The sequence below is a fragment of the Patagioenas fasciata genome, chromosome 3, assembly GCF_037038585.1.
Source record: "Patagioenas fasciata isolate bPatFas1 chromosome 3, bPatFas1.hap1, whole genome shotgun sequence".
Lineage (NCBI taxonomy): Eukaryota > Metazoa > Chordata > Aves > Columbiformes > Columbidae > Patagioenas > Patagioenas fasciata.
Genome location: NC_092522.1, coordinates 23,103,370 through 23,123,788, shown reverse-complemented (window position 1 = coordinate 23,123,788; position 20,419 = coordinate 23,103,370). Strand labels below are relative to the sequence as shown.

At 38.0% G+C, this 20,419-nt stretch overlaps 1 protein-coding gene across 8 annotated transcripts in view; it reads right to left on the bottom strand.

Annotated features, from left to right (window-relative positions):
• Positions 1–20,419, bottom strand: part of CDC42BPA (CDC42 binding protein kinase alpha) — a 194,235-nt gene that overhangs the window by 130,219 nt on the left and 43,597 nt on the right. For all 8 annotated transcript variants that reach the window (XM_065834823.2, XM_065834821.2, XM_071805938.1 and 5 more), the window contains exon 3: positions 2,793–2,884. In XM_065834823.2, coding sequence (XP_065690895.1) covers positions 2,793–2,884 — 92 coding nt within the window. The remainder of the gene's footprint in view (positions 1–2,792; positions 2,885–20,419) is intronic.

Below are 20,419 nucleotides of genomic sequence, written 5' to 3'. Positions count from 1 at the left end.
AACCTTGAATAAACCGCACTTTTATACTGTGCACAGGCACCGCTAAGAGCTGCTGCCCAGTTGCTTCACTTTTCCTACCCACATTCTTCAACTCCCAAGTTTAAAGTCGTCTTGTTTAGAGTTGTTTGTTAAGTTTTTCAAACCACGCTGCCTGAAGCCAGCACAATGAAACACTTGATGCCCACGTTATTAATTTTACCAGGATAATCCTCCTCCTCCAAGCAAAACATCTGTGTTTTCAAAAGACAGCACTCTCTCACATAAAATGTTAAATAAGTAAATGTATGCATGAAGAGGGACGGGGGCATGTCATTAATTTGACAAAAAGGAAACATTCGCAAACTGGCAGCAAGCAGGGTAAGGACAAAAAGAAAACTAGGAACAATGAACTCTTACAGTTATAAGCAATAACTAGTTTAAACTACTTTTTATCTACATCAAACTTGTAAAAACAAAAAGGGAAATATTTCTTGACTATGCAAATTGAAGAAATTGAGTAGTGTAGAATCAAAATAAGAACAAGTCTGAGACTGTGCCAAAGAAAACTTGCACTAACTTTGTAGTTCAGAGAATTTCAGAATTATGTTGATTCAGGAATCAAAAATTACTCCTCCCAGTAACCTAGAGCAACCTTGGTCTCATTTACAGTTTGCTGGAGAGAAAATACATTCTTCCAGATTTCTTAATCTGTCTCAGTGAACAACTGTAGTCCACTGAATCGTTACAAGTATTTTGCAATTTAATATTAATACAGTTCTTGGTGGCTTAAGTAGCAGTAAAATTTGGTGATCCTTTTTTCAGCCTTGCTTGGATATTTATTAATAATTTTCCTTTAAAATAACCAATTTCATAAATAACTTGTTTTCTTAGACAAACATCTGTGTAGGTCTTGAAACTTGTCTTCTGTAAGCTAGTAAGAAAATGTAACCTATATGCTTGCAAATATTTAGTAAGTCCTACTTTAAGAACATAAAAAACCAATCATCTTTACCGACAGTTTTCCCCTCACTGAATATTTTGACAATTAAGTATAGTCACGCTATCTTTCTCAGATAAGGAATAAGAAAGAAACATTGTTCCTAAACTAGGAGAACTAACCAATTACACAGACTGGCCCCAGAAGAAGATGGGGGAAAGTTGTGCTCTCACCATTCATGGGATGACTCACCACAAATAAGCTTCCTGAGAGAGAACTACAGGGTTTTTGTGGTTTAGCTGCTGGGGAGTTTGAGGCTGATCTACCAGACAAAAGTTACTTCTCTTAAAAACACAGTAAGGTAGGTTTCACATATGATTCTTCTGACAAGAAAGCACCCACATCAGTGATTTTTCTTATGTTTTACACAACTTGGACATGAACTCAGCTGCAACTACCACAGTAGCAGCGAGAAAAGCTGAGGTTTTAAGCAGAAGCGTTTACATCAAAATGGAGAATGCAACATCCTCTTTGTGGCAGAGGTTCAGACTAAAGATAAACAATACATGGGTAACTTCAGCCTTTGGTCTCTTTTATACAGAAGCATTACCCCAGACGGAGCAAAACCAACTGAAAGCGATGAAGTAGCTAAATAAATACTACTCTCTGATTGTTATTTTTACAGTTGCCTAATGATGATATTTGCACGTAGGCATCATCAAGAGAATGTAGTGACATACACTACAGGAAAAAATCCTGTTCCTTACACACTACCCATAGAAGTCTGCTCTTCCATAACCAGACTGATTTTCACATGATGCAAACATGCAAGCGAACTTGAAACCAGCTTTCCTCTGTCAGATGCCATAGCACCTCCAGAGATCCTCTCATACTGAAGGCGACTGGGGAAGGAACAAAAAAACCCAAAAAACCCACAAAACCGCACCACCAAAGAAACATCAGAACAACTTCCAGTTCCAAAAGCATGTAAGACATTGCTCAAAAAAAAAAAACACAACACTTTTTCTACTACTTTGGGTTTCAGTTCACACATTTTCAGACAGTATGGAGTATCTTGTGCAGAAACTTAACATACTATCCCCACTATTTAGCTATCAAAAATTCTAGGCACTGTTTTACATTAGGTTGCTCATTCTACATACACTGTCCTGCACATAGAACACAGCACATGCAACTAATGTAATTAAGAAGGGGAGGAAAGCTAGCATTTATTTCGTTCAAGCTTCCTCAACCTATATAATCTGACGTGCCTAGTGTAAAAACTAGTGACAACAGCATTGTTCGATGACTTCAAATAAGAACTGGCTTAATTGGAAGCAGCAAAATGTGTATAGTTCAATAGCAGTACTTGACAACTGAAAAAGAAACCAACATTCGCTAAAGTCTTTAAAAGAAACGCAGGAAAAATATTCAAACATTCATTAAAAATACGAAACAAAGTGACAGGAATAGAGGGTTTCTCTGTGTTCTTAGAATGTCAATATGTGGCTATTTAAGCTGCTGAAAACTACTTTCAGACTATTTAGTTATTAAAATGATGAGAAATGGGTAGATCTTTGTACTATCAGTAACTCACTGGCCTCCACCTGCTGATGGAAAGAATTACAGTCAAGCAAATGATTTATCATCAGACAGATGAAATATGGCCTTTTAATCCATGTGAACTTACTTGCCTTCTCTCAAAATTTAAGAGACTTAAAAAGAGCTGTCAAAGAACGTATAAATCAAAACATACTTGCATCAAACGTGAGGTGGGCCTACAATGTCCATTATGCCTAAATAATGCAAAAACTCCTACATCAGATTTAGAAGAACATTATTCAAACCGCTCCTTACACCTTCTTCACATACATACCTCCCCAAAGGCTCCTCGACCAATCACCTTCAGGATTTCAAAATCTTCTTTGTGTAGTCTCATCTGTTTCACTTTCGATGTAAAAGGTTTGGCTGAAAGAAAGGAAAATGTCATTAAAAAACAACAACAACAAAAAACACCACACACAAAAAACCCCAAACAACAAATAAAAATCCCCCAAAACACCCAACAAGGTAACAGTAACATAAAACAGATGTAATGAGAGCCTTGAAAAGTTCACTTTGGACAATATTAATCTCTCTGCCAAACAGCAAAACAATATCGTATTCAATGAGCAATTACAATGTTGATGAATGATAACTGGAAGGGTAATATTGGCCTGGATGATGTGTCATGCAATATTTTTGGAGACCACTTCTTCAAGATAGGGGATACTTAACAGTCAATTCTTGGCTTCTGGAAGCAAGAACAGTTGTACTCAAGACATTATTAACACATTCAGCAGAAAGCCCCCATGTGTATAAACTTAAACTTCATTTCCCTCTTCCTTTTCCCCGTTTTATAGTATCTTTGAAAGCAGTAAGTAAAATAAGGTATTGTATTCCAGCCAGGTAACCCCAGTGTTCTTTGCAGCGAAAAAGAATCAGGACTGTTCCCCTCTTCCAGCCCCATTTAGCATTAACAACTAATCAGTCTGGGTTCACTAATACTTGCTCTTCGCACACATGCAAAACATCCAAGTTACTGATAACTCTGCTTCAAAAACCACATAACACATAACTTCTGATAAAAAAGGAAAAAAACCCACACAAAACTTTAAATGATTAAGCAGGAAAATCAGTTCTTTAAAAAATAATTGGTTTTAAATCATGTTTAATGCTTTGCACAAATAAAATTAATTACTAAAAAGAGAAGCTTCAGAAATAAGGTTCATGAACGTTGCCCAGAAAAGAAGGCTGTGTAACGTGGTGTACAGAGGACTGGAATAAGTCTCAGAAAATGTTAAGATCAATTTCTGGCTCAAAGGCAGTCAGTCTTCCTCAATAATCCTAAACAAGCAACATCAGATACTCCATCCAGTTTCACACCTCTAAAATAAGGTCAGTATTTTTGTAACAGACAAGACACTGACCATCACATACATGAATCAAGAAAGAAAGAAAAACCGCACGTGGTAAGGCAGTCATTTGACATGGCCCACAAAAACCTTTTTAGTTTACAGTTTCATGGCACAGGGACCCATCTATAGCCATTTCTGTCTATACAGTGCTTGATGGAACCAGTACAGCTTCATTTGCAGTGAAGAGTTGTAACAGGCATCATATTGCAGAACACTTTGTTCAGAATAATGTTGCTAAACAAAAATGGGAATTGGTTTTCAAAAGTTCCAAAAGCAAGTGACCCTACGTAATGATAAAATTATATCTATAAACATGTAAGAAACCCAATTTGAGTTTTCCTAGAATTTGGTATTTCGTCTTGTTAATGTTATGAACTAAAAGTGATAACCTATCATTTTAGAATTTCTATATTAACACACACCATTCAAGGGACTACAAAATTCTTGTACAAAAGCCTACTGCCTCCTATTCAACAAAGCAACTTTATAAACTGAGTCAAGACACAAGATTCCTGTATTTTTGATACCTAACACCCTCTCCCCCAACTTCCTTATCCTGGTCCTTAAATTAGCTCTGTAAACCACATCTGAAAAACACCACAAAAATGCAGAGTCTTGCGCTTCTCCTGTTCAGCAATGCAGCACCTCCACTAATGGCACTGCTCCAACGGATGGAAATCCTTTAAAAATCTCAGAGGTTCCAAATTCTGAACTTAGTCCATTTTTCTAAAATTCCTCAGATGCCAGGAAACAATTCTCTACCAGGAGTTACATTTGTTAGAACTACAGGAACATCGGTTTATGAATAAAAAAACCGTAGGGCTTAGGTCCAAATAGTAAAGATGCAGTCATATAACACCGAGATTTTCACTTTAATGATATTTTTACTTTACATAATTATTTTATTATATACATTTAGTAATACAATCAAAATACAGGTTTAATACTATATTCAAAATACTTTAAAACCATAATTTAAACAGAAGTATATTACTCAAGTTTGCAGATTCTCCAAGCTTTCAAGTAATCTTTTATACCTTAAAATAAAAGTTTTGTCATAGAAAAATTAAGTGACAACAACACGTACTGCCTTACTGGGAGAGCCTCAGCTATAATGTACCAAATTATTCAATACGAATACTAATACTACTGAACAAATTAAAACAAGCCATTAGAGGCTTTTAACTTGAAAAACAACTGATTGAAAACAAACGTGTAGTTCTCAACTTCAACATTTTTTGACCATTATAGGCCTGGCTAGAGTACAAGGCAAAATATCTTGTTAACAAGCAACAGCATAGCTGTTTAAACCACAAAACTCTTCCTTACTTTATATTGTAAGGAAAGGCCTGTCATTCTTTAATTATTACATTTTGGAATCTTCCAGGGTTCCCATAGGGACACTGGAAAAATAAACACCATTATAACTACTTCAGTAAAATATGGTTGACAAAAATAGGTTTGGATTAAGTCTAATGATTTGTAATATCTGTGTTAGTGGAAAAGTTTGTAAACCCTTCTCTTTAATTTTTTTATCACCTCTAGCAACAGACATGTCAATGTATAGCCAAGCAGTTTTATGAAGAGAAGACAGAAAAAGAAGAAGAAAGAAAAAAAAGAAAAGCCCTAGGAATGTGCTCCAAATAGCTTGCTCCAAAAAAGGTCAATTTGCTTTATCATCAATGTTGTTTGTCTGCTGTGCAAACATCTGCTGTTCTTGTGGCAACAGCAATCCTAAGTAGAGAAAACTTGGCCTGGCCACGGGCCTTGGACGGCATCTCTTCAGACAGCCGCTGCATGCATCCAGCTTTCCAGACTATGAGGTTAACAGGCAGACTTTTTGCAACCAGATTGGCTATGTCACACGGGCTGTTATAAAGACAGCAAACTCTACGGTCAAGGAACAGTTTTCAAAGTGCTCAAAGGGGTCCTTGCAATGCAGCTCTGTTAAAAGACACAGGTACACAGGCCTCCCCTGTTCACATCCCATCCCCCTTAACAGAATTAAGTGAACAGAAAACAACACCCTCTTTTTCAGTAGGAGTCACAGTTTCCTTGATTGCTTACACCAGAGCGACACATCATCTTTGCAGCTTTTTGAGAGCAAAAGGCAGTATGGGCATTTCCTTTGGTATTTCATTGAACCTACAGAAATACACAGAGGCACGGTTGATTTTTCCCAAGCAGACACCCCTTCTCAAGGTTGCTAGCCATGTGTGATACAGCCTAGGGACCAGCAGTTTGCTGTGCCAAACCAAATTGTTCCTCCCCCAAACCAGAGGGTAAGTGTGGGCAGCACATCCCCTGGCTCCTCCTGGATTTTCAATTCAGCAGGAACTGAAGTTCATGGTATAAAACTTTCAGATTTGCTAGTATGTCCTCTATGGCCACAAGCCTGCAAGTCATACACAGAGTCAATGCAGGAGGCTACTCTGAAAAATATTGTATGTTGTTATTACATTAATCACCCTGGAGAAGATGGATAAATAAGACTTTATGTATAAAAACTGTTCTACAAAAACACTGGCCACGCCACCTGGTCAATACTTCCAATCTCAGTCTGCCTGGGAAAACTGCACCACCACCCTCTTGGCAAGATTCCTGGCACTTATTCATCAATTACACATGTCAAGAAAAAAACATCTCCCAGTTCACACTCAGGGGTAACCAATCTGCTGACCTAGTAACTTAAGTCGGTTTCTCAAACAAGGTGAACCTGTCATGGCCATTTCTTCAAGTTAAGTCTCTAGGGTTTTTGCTCCCATTTTATGTTCTAGCCATTCATTCATTTTTTTTTCCAGGTGAAATTTGACTAGACCTTCACCTGAAGTAACATGTTAAGCACACGGAAAAACCAGCAGGACTCAAGCTGCCAAGCCAGGCATACAAGGGAATGTATGTTCTATCCCCTGGCCCTGAAAAGGGAAGATTTTATTACAATTACAACTGGCCAGCACAAGTGAGGCAAAACAATGGGTTCTCCACTGAGCTTCAACAGGATGTTTATTATATTAATGGAGGAAGCAGTTAGTAGCATTACTTACAGCATGTTTAATCCCAAGCGGTTTAATTTTAAAACTCTTGGAGATAAAAGTCCATCTCCTGAAGAGCTGACACACGGAGGACAGTGACATGGTTGATAACCCAGTACAGGTTAGTACTGCGATTATACACGTGATACCGAACAACATCAAAATAATTAAACAGTAGCATTGAATGCTTTATTTGCAAAGTTAGTCTCATGTTCCTGTACTGGTCTCTCTCTGAAGAGCTTGGGGCAGGGTGAGTCCTAAAATAGAGGTATTTCAGGGCTAACCCACCGGCTGGCAGAGAGGAGCTGGTGGCTCCTTTGTCCTCCCTCACCTGTCAGTGCCCTTTTCCCTCCCCAGCAAAGCACTGGAGCAAGTATGGGTTGAAATTAAACCCAGGTGAGATGAAGATCACATTGACTGTTCAAAGTAAGTGCTGCAGACCTGGGAGCAGCAACTGAAGATGGGTCCCCACAATTCATTTAAACAGAAAACAGAACAGGACAGTGTTCAGGAATTCCTCTTGTTGCCTTACTAATGCCACAGTTGCTTTTTGGATAAACAGGCTGGTTAACTCTGCTCAGATGGAAGACTGCATCCTTGATTGGCAGGTCTCAGTAAGATACCTGTGTCTTAATTCCCAGAGGAATTACAAAATGCGCTTCCTTTGTGATCCACGGATCACAGAGCAAACCCAGCCTTCTGCCCGCTGCAGTGTTCCACATAAAACACCATGTCAAGCCAAAGATATAGAAATTGAAAGCTGTACCCACCAGAATTGTCAACAGCAATGGTATTAAGTTCATTATGAGGGAAACAGATTAGAAAAGGAAACAACCACAGCAGGAAAATAGCTGCTCATCATTTTAGGACAAAGTCCCCTTTCCTTCACTAGTTAAAAATAATTTTTAAAACATACACAGAGCTTTCTCATGCAAAGGAAAAAAACCACATAACCTAAGAGATTGTCACTTTACTGAATACCAGAAGGTTCTCCAATTATTCCTAATGCTGTCCTTGGAAGAAAGAAGGAAAAAAAAAGGAAAGAAAAAACCAAAACCCAACCACACAACCAAAATAATACAGATAGCTTTGTTTTTAAAAGCGTTCTGCAGCTTTGAAATTTCTGCTAAATTCCTGAAAGAAATTTAACAAATGTTTTTACTTTACAGGCTCAGTCCAAACCCAAAGTATTTATTTTCCACTGGCTTCTATCAGCTGTGATTATGAAATGTGTAAATAGCATTTTTGAGCTAAGACAGACCATAACTGGAGGTTTCAAAAAACTCTAGAAAGGAGGTGCGAGAGAATATTCCTCCAAAAATAAACAGCATTTCTCAAAACAAAGGAGAAGCAACTGACGATCAGCAAGGCAAAGCTGCTTAAAGCCTAATTATTTGAGAGGAGACGGAGAAGAAATCTCTCCCCTCCACCCACCTAAGACTGTTTAAAACAGCACCAGAAAGCTTTGCTGCAGTTTCTGCCAACTCTCTGGAGGAAACCAGGGGCAAAATACTGTAGCTGACAGTGACAGCAGCTGAACCACAGAACATTAGTTAAGGCAACATAAAAAATACAACCCACGAATATGCTCTTCTCAGTTTTAACACTTAAGCTTCAGTTTTCATTCCCTCGGAACATTTTTAGCATGTTTCTCCTGATGAACAGTTAAGTGTCAACATCTGTAAGTACAAGTTAAGAATCTGGCATTTTCCAAGAATGAGAAGCATGCCCACAAATTCCTGTGCTATGGTATAGACAGACACAATATTCTGGATCCTATTCATCTCAGAAAAAAAAAAAAAAGGTAATCTATTCTCATCTAGGTCAAGTGGAGACCATCCAGCCATCTTTGGCTACAGCTACCACAAAAGACTCTTCAACAGGAACTTTAAAATCAGAGAGAGAAATAAAATATCTTTCCCAAACATGCAAGAGCAGTTCTGTTTTTTCCCTCCCCAGACTCAGATGAAAAATAATCCCTGCATTCATGAAACACCCACTGCAAATCTGGGCAACACTTCCATACCACATCAGGATATGGCCATTATTTTTTTTATATTACCATTCCTTCTCATCACAAGAAATTCAGTAAACCGCCCTATGTTTAAATATTATTATACTAGCAGCAAAGTGAAATATTGAACTTTAATTCATCCTGCTGTGCACTGTTATTCTAATGCAATTCTTGTGGCACAGTCAGTAAAATCTTTACTATAGGACTCCTACTCCACCTAGTAAAGAGGGTAGAAATGCTCTGGGAGTAAATCAAAAGCAGACAGAATAAAAGTTTTGTGATATTTAAATATCCTGAAAGACTAACAAAGGAGAAAGGTGGTCTAACGCTTAGAAAGCAGAATGCTGCTTAGACTCCATCTCTCATGCTGCCACAGAGCTGGAGACAAGTCAATTAAAATCACACTTCTGACAGTCAAGCTCAAACGCCACATTCCTCAACACTTGACATGTAGCTCAATATGCCAGTATTTGACTGCCAAAAAATGCTGGAAGTTCAAGGTGTAAATAAAAATCAATAAGACCTATGTTTAGAATTATTAAATGTTCTGAAAAAAATAAAAAAAACCCCAAGCATCAAGAATGTATACTTTAAGTAAAATTCTTAGTCTCTCAATTAATTACTTTTTATTATGTAAACTAGAGATATCACCATCTAATCTGAATACGCTCTATTTATGAAAGATTGTGTTGATGAATATCAGAGTAAAAAAATCTAATATTATGCAATAAACAAAGAACGTGCAACCACACAGTAAATTTCAAGGAGAGAGGTGAAAAACACTCTACTCTAAAGAACAGGTACTTTGTGACCACAAGGGAAGCCTGCCATAGGTACTCTCTCAAGAAAGTTGTGGAGGCATCATTAGTTCTGTCATTTCCTTTGTTTTGCATTGATGGTTTTGAATTCTGAAGAATTGTTCAATACATATTATATTTATAAATCAAATAATCCTCTCATTTAAAAAATAAAAATTAATCCTCTCTAGAAATTCTGCTACATACTGTAATAATACAGACGTGTTTTACCAGAAGAAAGCTCACAACTTTCGTCCACCAAAAAGTTGGCATCTAGTACACGATTCTCATTGATTAAAGGACCAGTGCAACAAGGTTGCTGCTCGCTGCCTGGACCAGCACTACTGAAGCCCCTGCTCGGTTTCCCAGATATTTCACAGAACTTTAAGAGTCTCCTGTTCAACTTCTGAAGCTAGAGAAAGAAGGATTGTAAGGGACATTCAAATGCCTGTCTAGTATCACAGCCTGCCTTATGCCCCCTTCTCTTGCCTCTCACAAAGATGTAATGCTTTTCACCTCTTTCCTGCTGTGACTCTTCATGCCAATGCTCTTCTCAACTATTCGGTCCTAACCTCTCCCACATGACTCTCCATCCAGTACCACTCTGCCCTGTCAACACAGAGCTTTACCACCACACCAGATGGTTTCTGCCCACAGACCCTCTCAGTTTTCTCTACATCCACGCTTTGCCTGCTCACTGTATCAGTTTGCTCATGTCTACCTCTCTTTACCTCCAGGCCCACATCCCGTTGCCGTGCTGGTCAAAGAAGTCACCAATTGAGCAAAGTTCTGCTAGTTCTCTAATTTCTAACTTTTCGAACTCTGCTCTACCCACCTGGAGTCTGTCTTCCAAAGTCCCAGTTGCAGCAACGATGCCGTGCCACCATCCTTTCCCAAATTCCCTGATGCATTTCCTTTCTCATTTTACCATCATTACTCTTGAGTGCCCTTTGCTTTTAATTAAATTGTGAGTAACAAACAAGGCCTTGAGCTACACAAGTTCAGCCTGCCTTCCCTTTACTTGAGAATTCTAATTAGGGAAACAGTTTTTACAGTCATCAACATAAAGCAAATATACTGAGGTCAGACATCTTATTTTTTGCTGATACTGAGTTTCATTATGCATTTATAAACATTAATGAAGTCACCCCTCAGTCTCCTCCAAGCTAAAGAGACCCAGCTCCCTCAGCCTTTCCTCAAGAGGGAGATGCTCCACTCCCTTCATCATCTTCGTTGCCCTGCTCTGGACTCTCTTCAGCAGTTCCCTGTCCTTCTTGAACTGAGGGGCCCAAAACTAGACACAATATTCCAGAGGTGGTCTCACCAGGGCAGAGTAGAGGGGAAGGAGAACCTCTCTGGACCTACTAACCAACCCCGTTCTAATACACCCCAGGATGCCATTGGCCTTCCTGGCCACAAGGGCACAGTGCTGGCTCATGGTCATCCTGCTGTCCACCAGGACCCCCAGGTCCCTTTCCCTTACACTGCTCTCTAACAGGTCATTCCTCAACTTTTACTGGAACCTGGGGTTGCTCCTACCCAGATGCAAGACTCTACACTTGCCCTTGTTATATTTCATTAAATTTCTCCCTGCACAGCTCTCCAGCCTGTCCAGGTCTCTGGATGGCAGCACAGCCTTCTGGCGTGTCAGCCACTCCTCCCAGCTTGGTGTCATCAGCAAACTTGCTGACAGTGCACTCTAGTCCCTCATCCAAGTTGTTGATGAATATATTGAATATTACTGGTCTCAGTACTGACCCCTGAGGCACTCCACTAGATACAGGCCTCCAGCTGGACTCCGCCCCATTGACCACGACTCTCTGGCTTCTTTCCTTCAGCCAGTTCACAGTCCACCTCACTACTTGATCATCCAGACTACACTTCCTCAGTTTAGCTGTGAGGATGCTGTGAGAGACTGTGTCAAATGCTTTACTGAAATCACAACAGACCATTACACCTTACAAGAGCAACTAACATAATTCATTCTCACTTTTGAGTTGAGGAAAAGCTGTAAAAGCTCTGTAAAACTGAAAGCACTTTTAAACTCTCTTAATTAGTTGAAGGATATGATTTAAACCAGAAGTAGGAGTAGTAGTATGTAGGAGTAGTTACATTTATACAGTCCTAAAATTATATTTGACCCTTTGAAGGCAAATGCGAGGCTGATGCAGCCCCCGGTGAAAACGAGTTTGACACCCCTGCTCTAAACCTTGTGAGAAGGGGTGTGAGCAGGCTCTCTACAAACTCTCCTCCTCTAAAATGACTCTTGTGTGTGTAGCCATGTATTCTTAGCATATACTTATACTTACAACTTGTGAAAATGCACACCTGTCAAGTCTCACACAGCACATGTGAGTCCTGTCTCTCACTCCTCCATCACAGTGCCTTTACCCTCAAATTCACCACTCATCGTTGCAGACGCTTCCCAGCGAGCCAGAGAGCCTCAGAGCAGAAGGCTGGTAAGGCAGCCCAGCTCTAGCAGCAGGCCAATTCTTCACAGGCAAGCACCCACCATATGAACTGACATATCATGTAACAAAACACCTTGTTTCCTCCTTAAAAGCACAGCATAAACATGCTCATAAGCACTTCATCTACAGCAAGTTTCACTGGTGCTTGTTTAGATTTGCACTGCAACAGATCTCCAAAGGCCCAGTCAGGACTGGAGAAGTCTGGGCAGTGAATATCATACAAATGCACACAATTACACTCCTAATTCTGCCTTTATGACCTATAGCTGGCATTAAATTGAAGTTCAAACATTAAAATAAAGTTGAAAAATTCATAAAAGCAGGAATTACTTTGCTATAACCAATATCATATGGGAATATTAAAAAATACAACGAGAACTTAAAACTGTAAGAAGGAATTCTGCCTAGGTTAAAATATGTTTTCCAGACATATTTTTGATTTTCTTCAGAAGTAACTACTCATTGTCATTAGATACATTTTTTAAAGAGCATTTGTGATCCAAATAAATAAAAAGTGACTTTTGAGCACTGCTTGCATTAGTTTTACACTGTCTGATATATCCCACAGGTTACTCTGAAATTAGTAAAAATACGAAAATAGATCGTATCACACTTCATTAATACATCACAGCAAAATGATGCTGAGCATTAAGCCACTTAAAGTGCAATGAAAAACAAAGATGCACTACTGCAGTCTCTACAACTGCTTTTTACTCAAATTGCAAGTTCCCAGTCACAAAACACCCTTCCTATGGCCACAGAAATTTTTCCACCTCCACAGCTTAAGCTTCCACTCCGCACATACCTCACACCATTTTAATGACTATTATTTCTGCTGTAAGAACTGCAAACTACTTATTTCCTTGCTCCTTGTATTAAAGCTGGGCAACGTAATAGAACATGTTCATTATTGCCTGGCTCTTTTGCATTGACAAAATGACAGAAAGACAGTAATTCTAAAAAATGTAACGTTAAGTCATGTTTCAAGGACTCTTCGTAGTTTTGCTACCTTTTAGCGAATTATGACTTTAACAATAGACCTTTATTAAACTAACAGCACTCCTTAAAGATCTTCAAAGATCCTAGAACTTCAGCACTCTTTCTGAGTTACTATAAAAGTAACATAATTAAAATCAAAAAACAATTAGTCATTTGAAAGTTCAGCACCATTAGATTATAAATTGCCTATAATAAACTTAATTTGGCCCACTTGAGAATAAAGACCATATCATAACGCTTAAGCATCTAATGGTGCACCAGATCCGGCACTCTATTTCTCAACTACAATCATCTTTGCTTTCTTCCTGATTAAGTGATCACTGGAAAATAATGCTGATTAAGATATTTTTATTTTGACCGCATTTCACCTCATGGCAATTTTAATCATTCAATCTTCAGTGCAGTTGAATCACTAAAACCTATTACTACTTCAAAACAATCCCTATTAACATAAATCAAACTTTCGACAGAATCTTGATTTGGAAGATGACAAATATATTTCTCAACACCTATAGCTACCCCACGGCATACATCTTCTATGAGCAGTAAGTTCCTACATAAACCACACACGCCTGTGCACACGCACACACACGTAAGAGATTCTTGCACCACAGACCTCTTTGCTTTGATCCACACCTTCTTTGTATCATCAAGGATGCAGTAAAGAATAATTCTGGAACCCAGAGCAGTGATGGAAGAAATTCTTTAGGAAATGGAAGAGAAACTTTAACTTGTTCTTTATTCAGTTTCTCTGTTCACTTCTTAGGTCTCCTTATGCTTATATTACCGAAACATAAAAAGGTTTTCAAACCACCTTTTAAGGACATATTGTTTCAAATTAATCCTTCACAGTTCCTAACGAATCAGTACATCTGAACCAACTTTCGTGCTACTGAGCACATCATTTATTTCAGTATCCCAGTCGATGCTGAGTCAGAAGTAAGAGAGACCTCAAAACCATAACACTTCTACATGCACGTATTTGCAGGGCTGAGCCTCAATTAAGAGTCTTTTTCGATTTTTACTCCCTATAGTTGCATTGCTGTATGCCTGTTATGACAGGCTACATGGATTAAAGCGTCTGCTTATTGCTACATTGATAAAGGTAATTTTTCTATGACAACACAATTTTTTAACAAAACACAATTATTCGGTTTTATTTATCAGTTTAAGGTAAAAGCAAGAGGTAGTAAGTGAAATTAGCGTTTTGTCTGTAAGCAAAGGATTAAGTATTTTGGTTTCAAACTATAAACTAATCAAAGAGAATAATTAATATCAATACAAACTGTTCTTCATCTTCAAATTCTAGACTTTTTTTTTTTTTTTCAAAAATTTGTACATTTTTCCCAAATGTGGACAGGAGAGGTGGTCTTGTATGCATCCAATGCACTGTAGAAGTATTTTGCAAGTTGTGATACTAAACGCATAAAATATTCACTGAGTTCTGAAAATTCTTTGGATGCTTGTACACAAGTTTTATCTCAAAAGTTTTGTTTACTAGAAATTTGAAAGGAAAAGCCATGGCAAGACATAGCACACACAAACAAGTCTGAGATAAGTAATGGGATAATAAGGAAGTTTGGCACATTTTCAGAAGAGCACAGAACACAAATTCATTCGTTTATATACAAACACAGCAGTTTTCAAGAGAGAGTACTCATTTAAATACCTCAATAAAGCAAATGCACTTCAGTAGTAGATAACATACACAAATTTTAGTTAGTGCTTATATTTTTTTTAAATATTATCAACCTAAATACTGCATATAAATATTTAAAGACAAATGGCACTCTAATAAACATGGATTCCAGTTATAGGTAATAAAACATTTTTAAAATGTAAGTCATAATTAAGTCATAAGCAAAATGAATGCTAGGGATTCATTACCTTTCACTCTGGAATTAGTTTATAGAAGGTTTGTTCTATGAAAAAAGTACTTGTAAGGACGTCAATTCATAGCTCACTTTTCCAAATGTCACCTTGTTCCACAGATCACAAAAGAGAAAGTTAAGTAGTTTGCAGTAAAATGCAAGCAAACATAAACATTTCTTTCTAGTATACACAATTTATGTTCCATATTATATGACTAAACCCATTTTGCTAATTAATTTATCATCTTTCCCTGTTCAGCAAGAGTCCCCAGTTCCAACACCTGGTCATGACACAACTTCTTCCTGTAGACTAGTCCATGTTCTTAAGCAACATATTAAATTATTGCAAGCTTAAAAACCATGTGAAAGAAAATCTGAAGTCCCAATCCTACAAATTCTTAACACATATCTGTATGAAAACGTTACTAGAATGCTATCAATAAAATGAAGTTTAGTCGTAACGAAGCATCAAATGCATATTTGGAATTAGTTATATTTGAATGCATGGGTCCCAAGTGTGCCTATCTGTACAAGTGCCAAACAGAGCTTGTTACTTTTAAACTCTTTTTGACAAATGGGTCAAGTCCTGGATCCAACCTAGATCACTTCCATAGTAACACACTACATCCCGTAACCCTTCTGAAAACCATGAGAATTTTTAATGTTTTCCTTCCCACACCCTGGATATTGTTACTTTCTGATCTCAAATCCTCAGTAAAGCAAGGCAACTCCTGCATTTATTAACACCTACTTTTAGATTGTTACTCTGTATTTACTCAGAACTTACCACAAACCTTTCCTATCAGTTTTAACTCAGCTTCACAGCATTGCTCAAAAAACCCCAAACCTTAATTTGTTTCTCTTTTTCTAATTCTCTAGCTACATCTCAGCAAATAAAACTCATTACTGAAGCTAAATATAATATTCTTAGGCCTGTATTATGTCAAATGTAAGGGAAAAGCAAGCATTCATATGCAACACATGCAAGAAATCAAAATGCATTTCCCCCAACAATTCAGATTCGACATATTCACTATTCATATCTTTCCATACCCATCAATTCTTTACTCTATATTGATACTTCTTTCCACCCAAATCTTTCTCTATTTATCATAAAGACAACAGTCGACTGACTGATTAAATATTCTCAGTTTATCTCAAAGTGCATTCAAAAAACATCTTATAATAAGAAATGCACACCTGGAAAACCTGAATTCAGTCCGGATATAGTAACTACTGTAAGCAACTTGAGCAATACTCATTCAGAGGAAATGGGCTGCTTATCTAACTGCCTAAATGGAAAGGACTCTTTCATACAATAAGGTATTTTGGGATTACTTTCTTGTTATTTTTTTCAAATAATGGTGGCACAAAAATTAATATTTTTACATACAGCAGCAAACAGAAGGCTGGTATTTACAATAGCCATTGTGTACATTTTTTACAGCTAGTCCGTAAAAAAGCAAACAAACCAGAAGCACAGAACACAGTCCTTATAAGGAATTGTAAGAGAGGTGGTATTCAGAAGTGTTTGGTTTTCATCCTCTAGATTTATAATTGCTCCCAGATAGACCTGGTTTTATTTTGAAATTAACAGCTTTGACTAAGCACCATCACCCCCACCAAAACCCTTTGTACACATAAACGTACTTGAATTACTGTCAGGAGAGTGACACAGAGGTGAAAGAAGCAACGCTCCCACAGTCCCGGTGCATGTCTGCAACCTGGTCTCTTCATCACTTCTGACCATCGCTTGACTTGAACCAGACTGGGCTAAGCAGAAGATGTTTCAAAGAGAATTCACTTTTTGCATGTTCTGCAGAAGCAGGTGGGTGGCAGGAGAGACTCCTAAACCTACGCAGCCTTCAAGAGCACCCCCCCTTGCTTCCGAATCCCAGGGCAACACCCTGGGAACCCACCGGAGGGCTGGGACCAGACATCTGCCCGTACAGCTGCTGTAATTGCAACAAAACCTTTAACTCAGGGGCTCCAGTCAGCCACAAGGCACAATTAACAGGAAACCAAGCTTTGTTAGTCACTTCTGCTCATGAAATTACTGCTGGGAGTTCGTTGTTTTTCTGTTTACTGGGGTTTTCCTAATCAAGAGTCTGTGTCAAGACTCCTAGCGTAACCAGCAGAACACAACTGCTTGAGAGCTGATTAGTCCCTTCAGCTCTTCTAGCAAACGTGTATCTTTAAAAAATAAATTTGAAACAGACAAATGTTTTGCATAAAGTTTGGGCAACTCCACAGTTAACAACTTCTCTGATTTACTACTTCTTTTGACACAAATATGGAAAAGATGGTTAACAGGAAAGTGAGATCTCACTCTATGAAGCTGAGAAACCTTTCTCTAGAAACCTGACATGCACAGAATATTTCTCCTAGGAAAATAATTTAATACACATTAAGTTGGGAAATGGGTTTTCAAGATGTCTTGGGCCCAAATCCTCAGAAAGATGCAAACATTTAACTTCAATTTAAATCAACAGGACACCTGTGACTACATAACTGTCAACCCTTATGCAAACTGCCAACTTCAGACATCACAGATTTACAGAGTTGTGAAATTTCTTTCTGTTAACAAGGGCTCATTACATAAGAAAGGAAAAGAAAGGACACTTCAGAGAATGAGGATACTCACTTGCATATTACAAAGATGTCCATAAAAAAGGGAGTAATGAATATACACAACACCCTCAACCTCCTCAGCTCTCATTTTGTTTGCATTTCATTGCAGATTTTACTTATTTACAGGGATGGGTAAACCAAACTAATGACAGGGAGGACCTTGATATGATGCACCACCAGAAATGTTCAAAACATTTATTTTCTTGATTTAAATTGTGGTTGTTTCTTGATTCAATGAAACAGGTATTTATGTACATTTAACTACAAAGGCCTCACCTTCCAATGATAATGCAACTTTAACTTCATATATAAAACAGATCATACATTTGAGGGAGAGTTTAGTGGTTTATGTTAACAATTACTACTTCTTCATATCTTGCTTATATAAAGTTACTCTGAGGGAACTTTAAAATCAAATTACTTTCCTATAGTTTCTTCTGAGTATTCCAAGTAAATCTCTCATAATCTTTTCAACAAACTCCTACTTGCACACCTAACTTACAATGAAGTTGCTGGGAGATTGAATATCCAACTTCACCCAACAGCAAACTTTCTCAGATGACCTGCACAACTCTTGCAAAAGGTTCTTTCTACTGGAGCCAGTTACTGCATGTTCTAGTCATTATGAGTTTTCCTTAGTTGGGATTTCGCCCCAGCCTGTGTTTTTTGCATAAGCCACAGTGCAGTGCATCCCCTTTACGTACCAACCCACAACAGGCCGACATCAACTGCAGAGACCAATCTTACTGCTTGGCACTTTATAAATTTAAAATAATGAACCACTCATTACTATTTCAAGTGTCAACAGAATCGCTAGCTCAACACAACTGCTGATTTAAATCAACTACTACTGCATGTGAGAAAATGCATTTGGTTTAACCCAATGCTAGTATTTGATTTAGTACATGCTGAAAGACGGTAGCACCAATATTCATCACAGTATACAAGCTGCACAGACTAAATTTTAACCCATATTGTGTTAAAGTACTTCTTTACTATCCTCAGGATAGATGGTGCCTTCATCTTAAAGTCCTTCTGAAGCTCAAGAAGAATTCAACTTGAACTCAAGAAACAGTGTCTGTCAGTAGCCTGGGCTGCTAGTCATCAAGAGACAGCAATCGCTTTAGCTTTCCCTCACTCTAACCAGTTGGCAGTACAGCTTGCCTGGGCTCCATCTGTTAAGCTAAGAACCACTCACGCTGTACTATTTCCCCCATTTACACATATTTTTATCACATTTTAGAACAAATGTGAATTTAATATTTGTGAAAGTTACTGGACTGACAGGTACTAGCTGACTGAAATCAGGGTAGGGCAGGTTTTCCCACAATTCACTGACCAACGTGCCTCATCTGAGCAACACAAGATAAAGGCGTTTCAACTTTTTTTGGCTCAATCAAATCACAAATATCTCTGCTGATACTAATCAAAATATTCAATAAACAAGAAAATGCATTAGATACACTTCAGTCGGCAAGGTCTAATAAAATTTACTCCCAAGGGCTTGAGAAAGTAGACAAAGTAATTTCTGACATACTAGAGATTCTATTCAAGAACACGTAGAGAATGAACATAGCTCCGGAAGATCTAAGATGTGCAAAAAAAGGAATTTTCTTTTTTGTAAAATCTAAATTCCATGTCCACATGAACCTCCTGAAAAAAAATCTGTCCTGCAGCCTAGAAATACCATGGCAAAACTCAAGCTTGACATACAAGTGCCACTACAGGAGACCAACAAGTTACTGAAATCACCAGGTTGAATCACTAAGGGACTAAAACAAAAATACACTCTCCAGCTTTAATGTCAATCTATTAATTTCCAATCATGTACTGTAAGGAATAGCGGGTGGGCTGACATTTGCTTGTTGTTAGCTGAATCCCAGTAAGCGAGCAGGGTGCTGCACTCCAAAGGAAGTAGCTGTGATAATGAAATTATGATACAGATCAGTGAAGAAGTTAGAACAACCAAGCCTGCTCCTCATCTATCATTTTTCCGTGACTGTCAAGGGATAATAGGGGATAGTCTATGTTTACTGCACTGTCAAAAAATTTCATTTATATATTTGTATGTGTGTACCCACACATATATATACATACATATAGTCTACACACACATATATATAAGTTTATTATACTAACTTATTACCTCCAAACAAATCTCAATCAAAAAGGGAGAAAAAAAAGGTTCTCAAATTTAGGCTTCTTTTTGAGCAGCACCATCTGTTTTCTATGGGAGGTTGAGAGAATAGCTTGAAAATAACGCATAAAAGCATCATTTAAACAATCCTCCAGAAAAGAAGCTGAATTTGCAAAATTCAGGAGCCAAGTGACATACACTGCTGAAAAGGAGCTTACATGTGATGACACGATTTTGCACTAACCTAAGAGCTAGAAATTCTCCAGGGTATAAGTTGAATTCACTACACCAAGCCCAAGCAGGTAACAAAGAAAGCCAAATTTGATAACAAACCAACACCACACTTAACAAAATCAAATTGTGTTAGTAATTAGCTCTGCTACTTACGTCTGGTGGCTAAACACCCCCTTTAAACAGTACATGGATTTGGGTTCCTTTGGGTTTGGTGGGGTTCTTTGTTTTTTTGTTTTTGTTTTTTTGTTTTGTTTTGCTTTTTAATTTAGGTTCAAAGTGTAAGTTTGAAATAGTAAGCAAAAGGTAACAAAGTTAACAAACAGGATGCTAAAACAGGATCACAAGCTTACAACTGGGCTC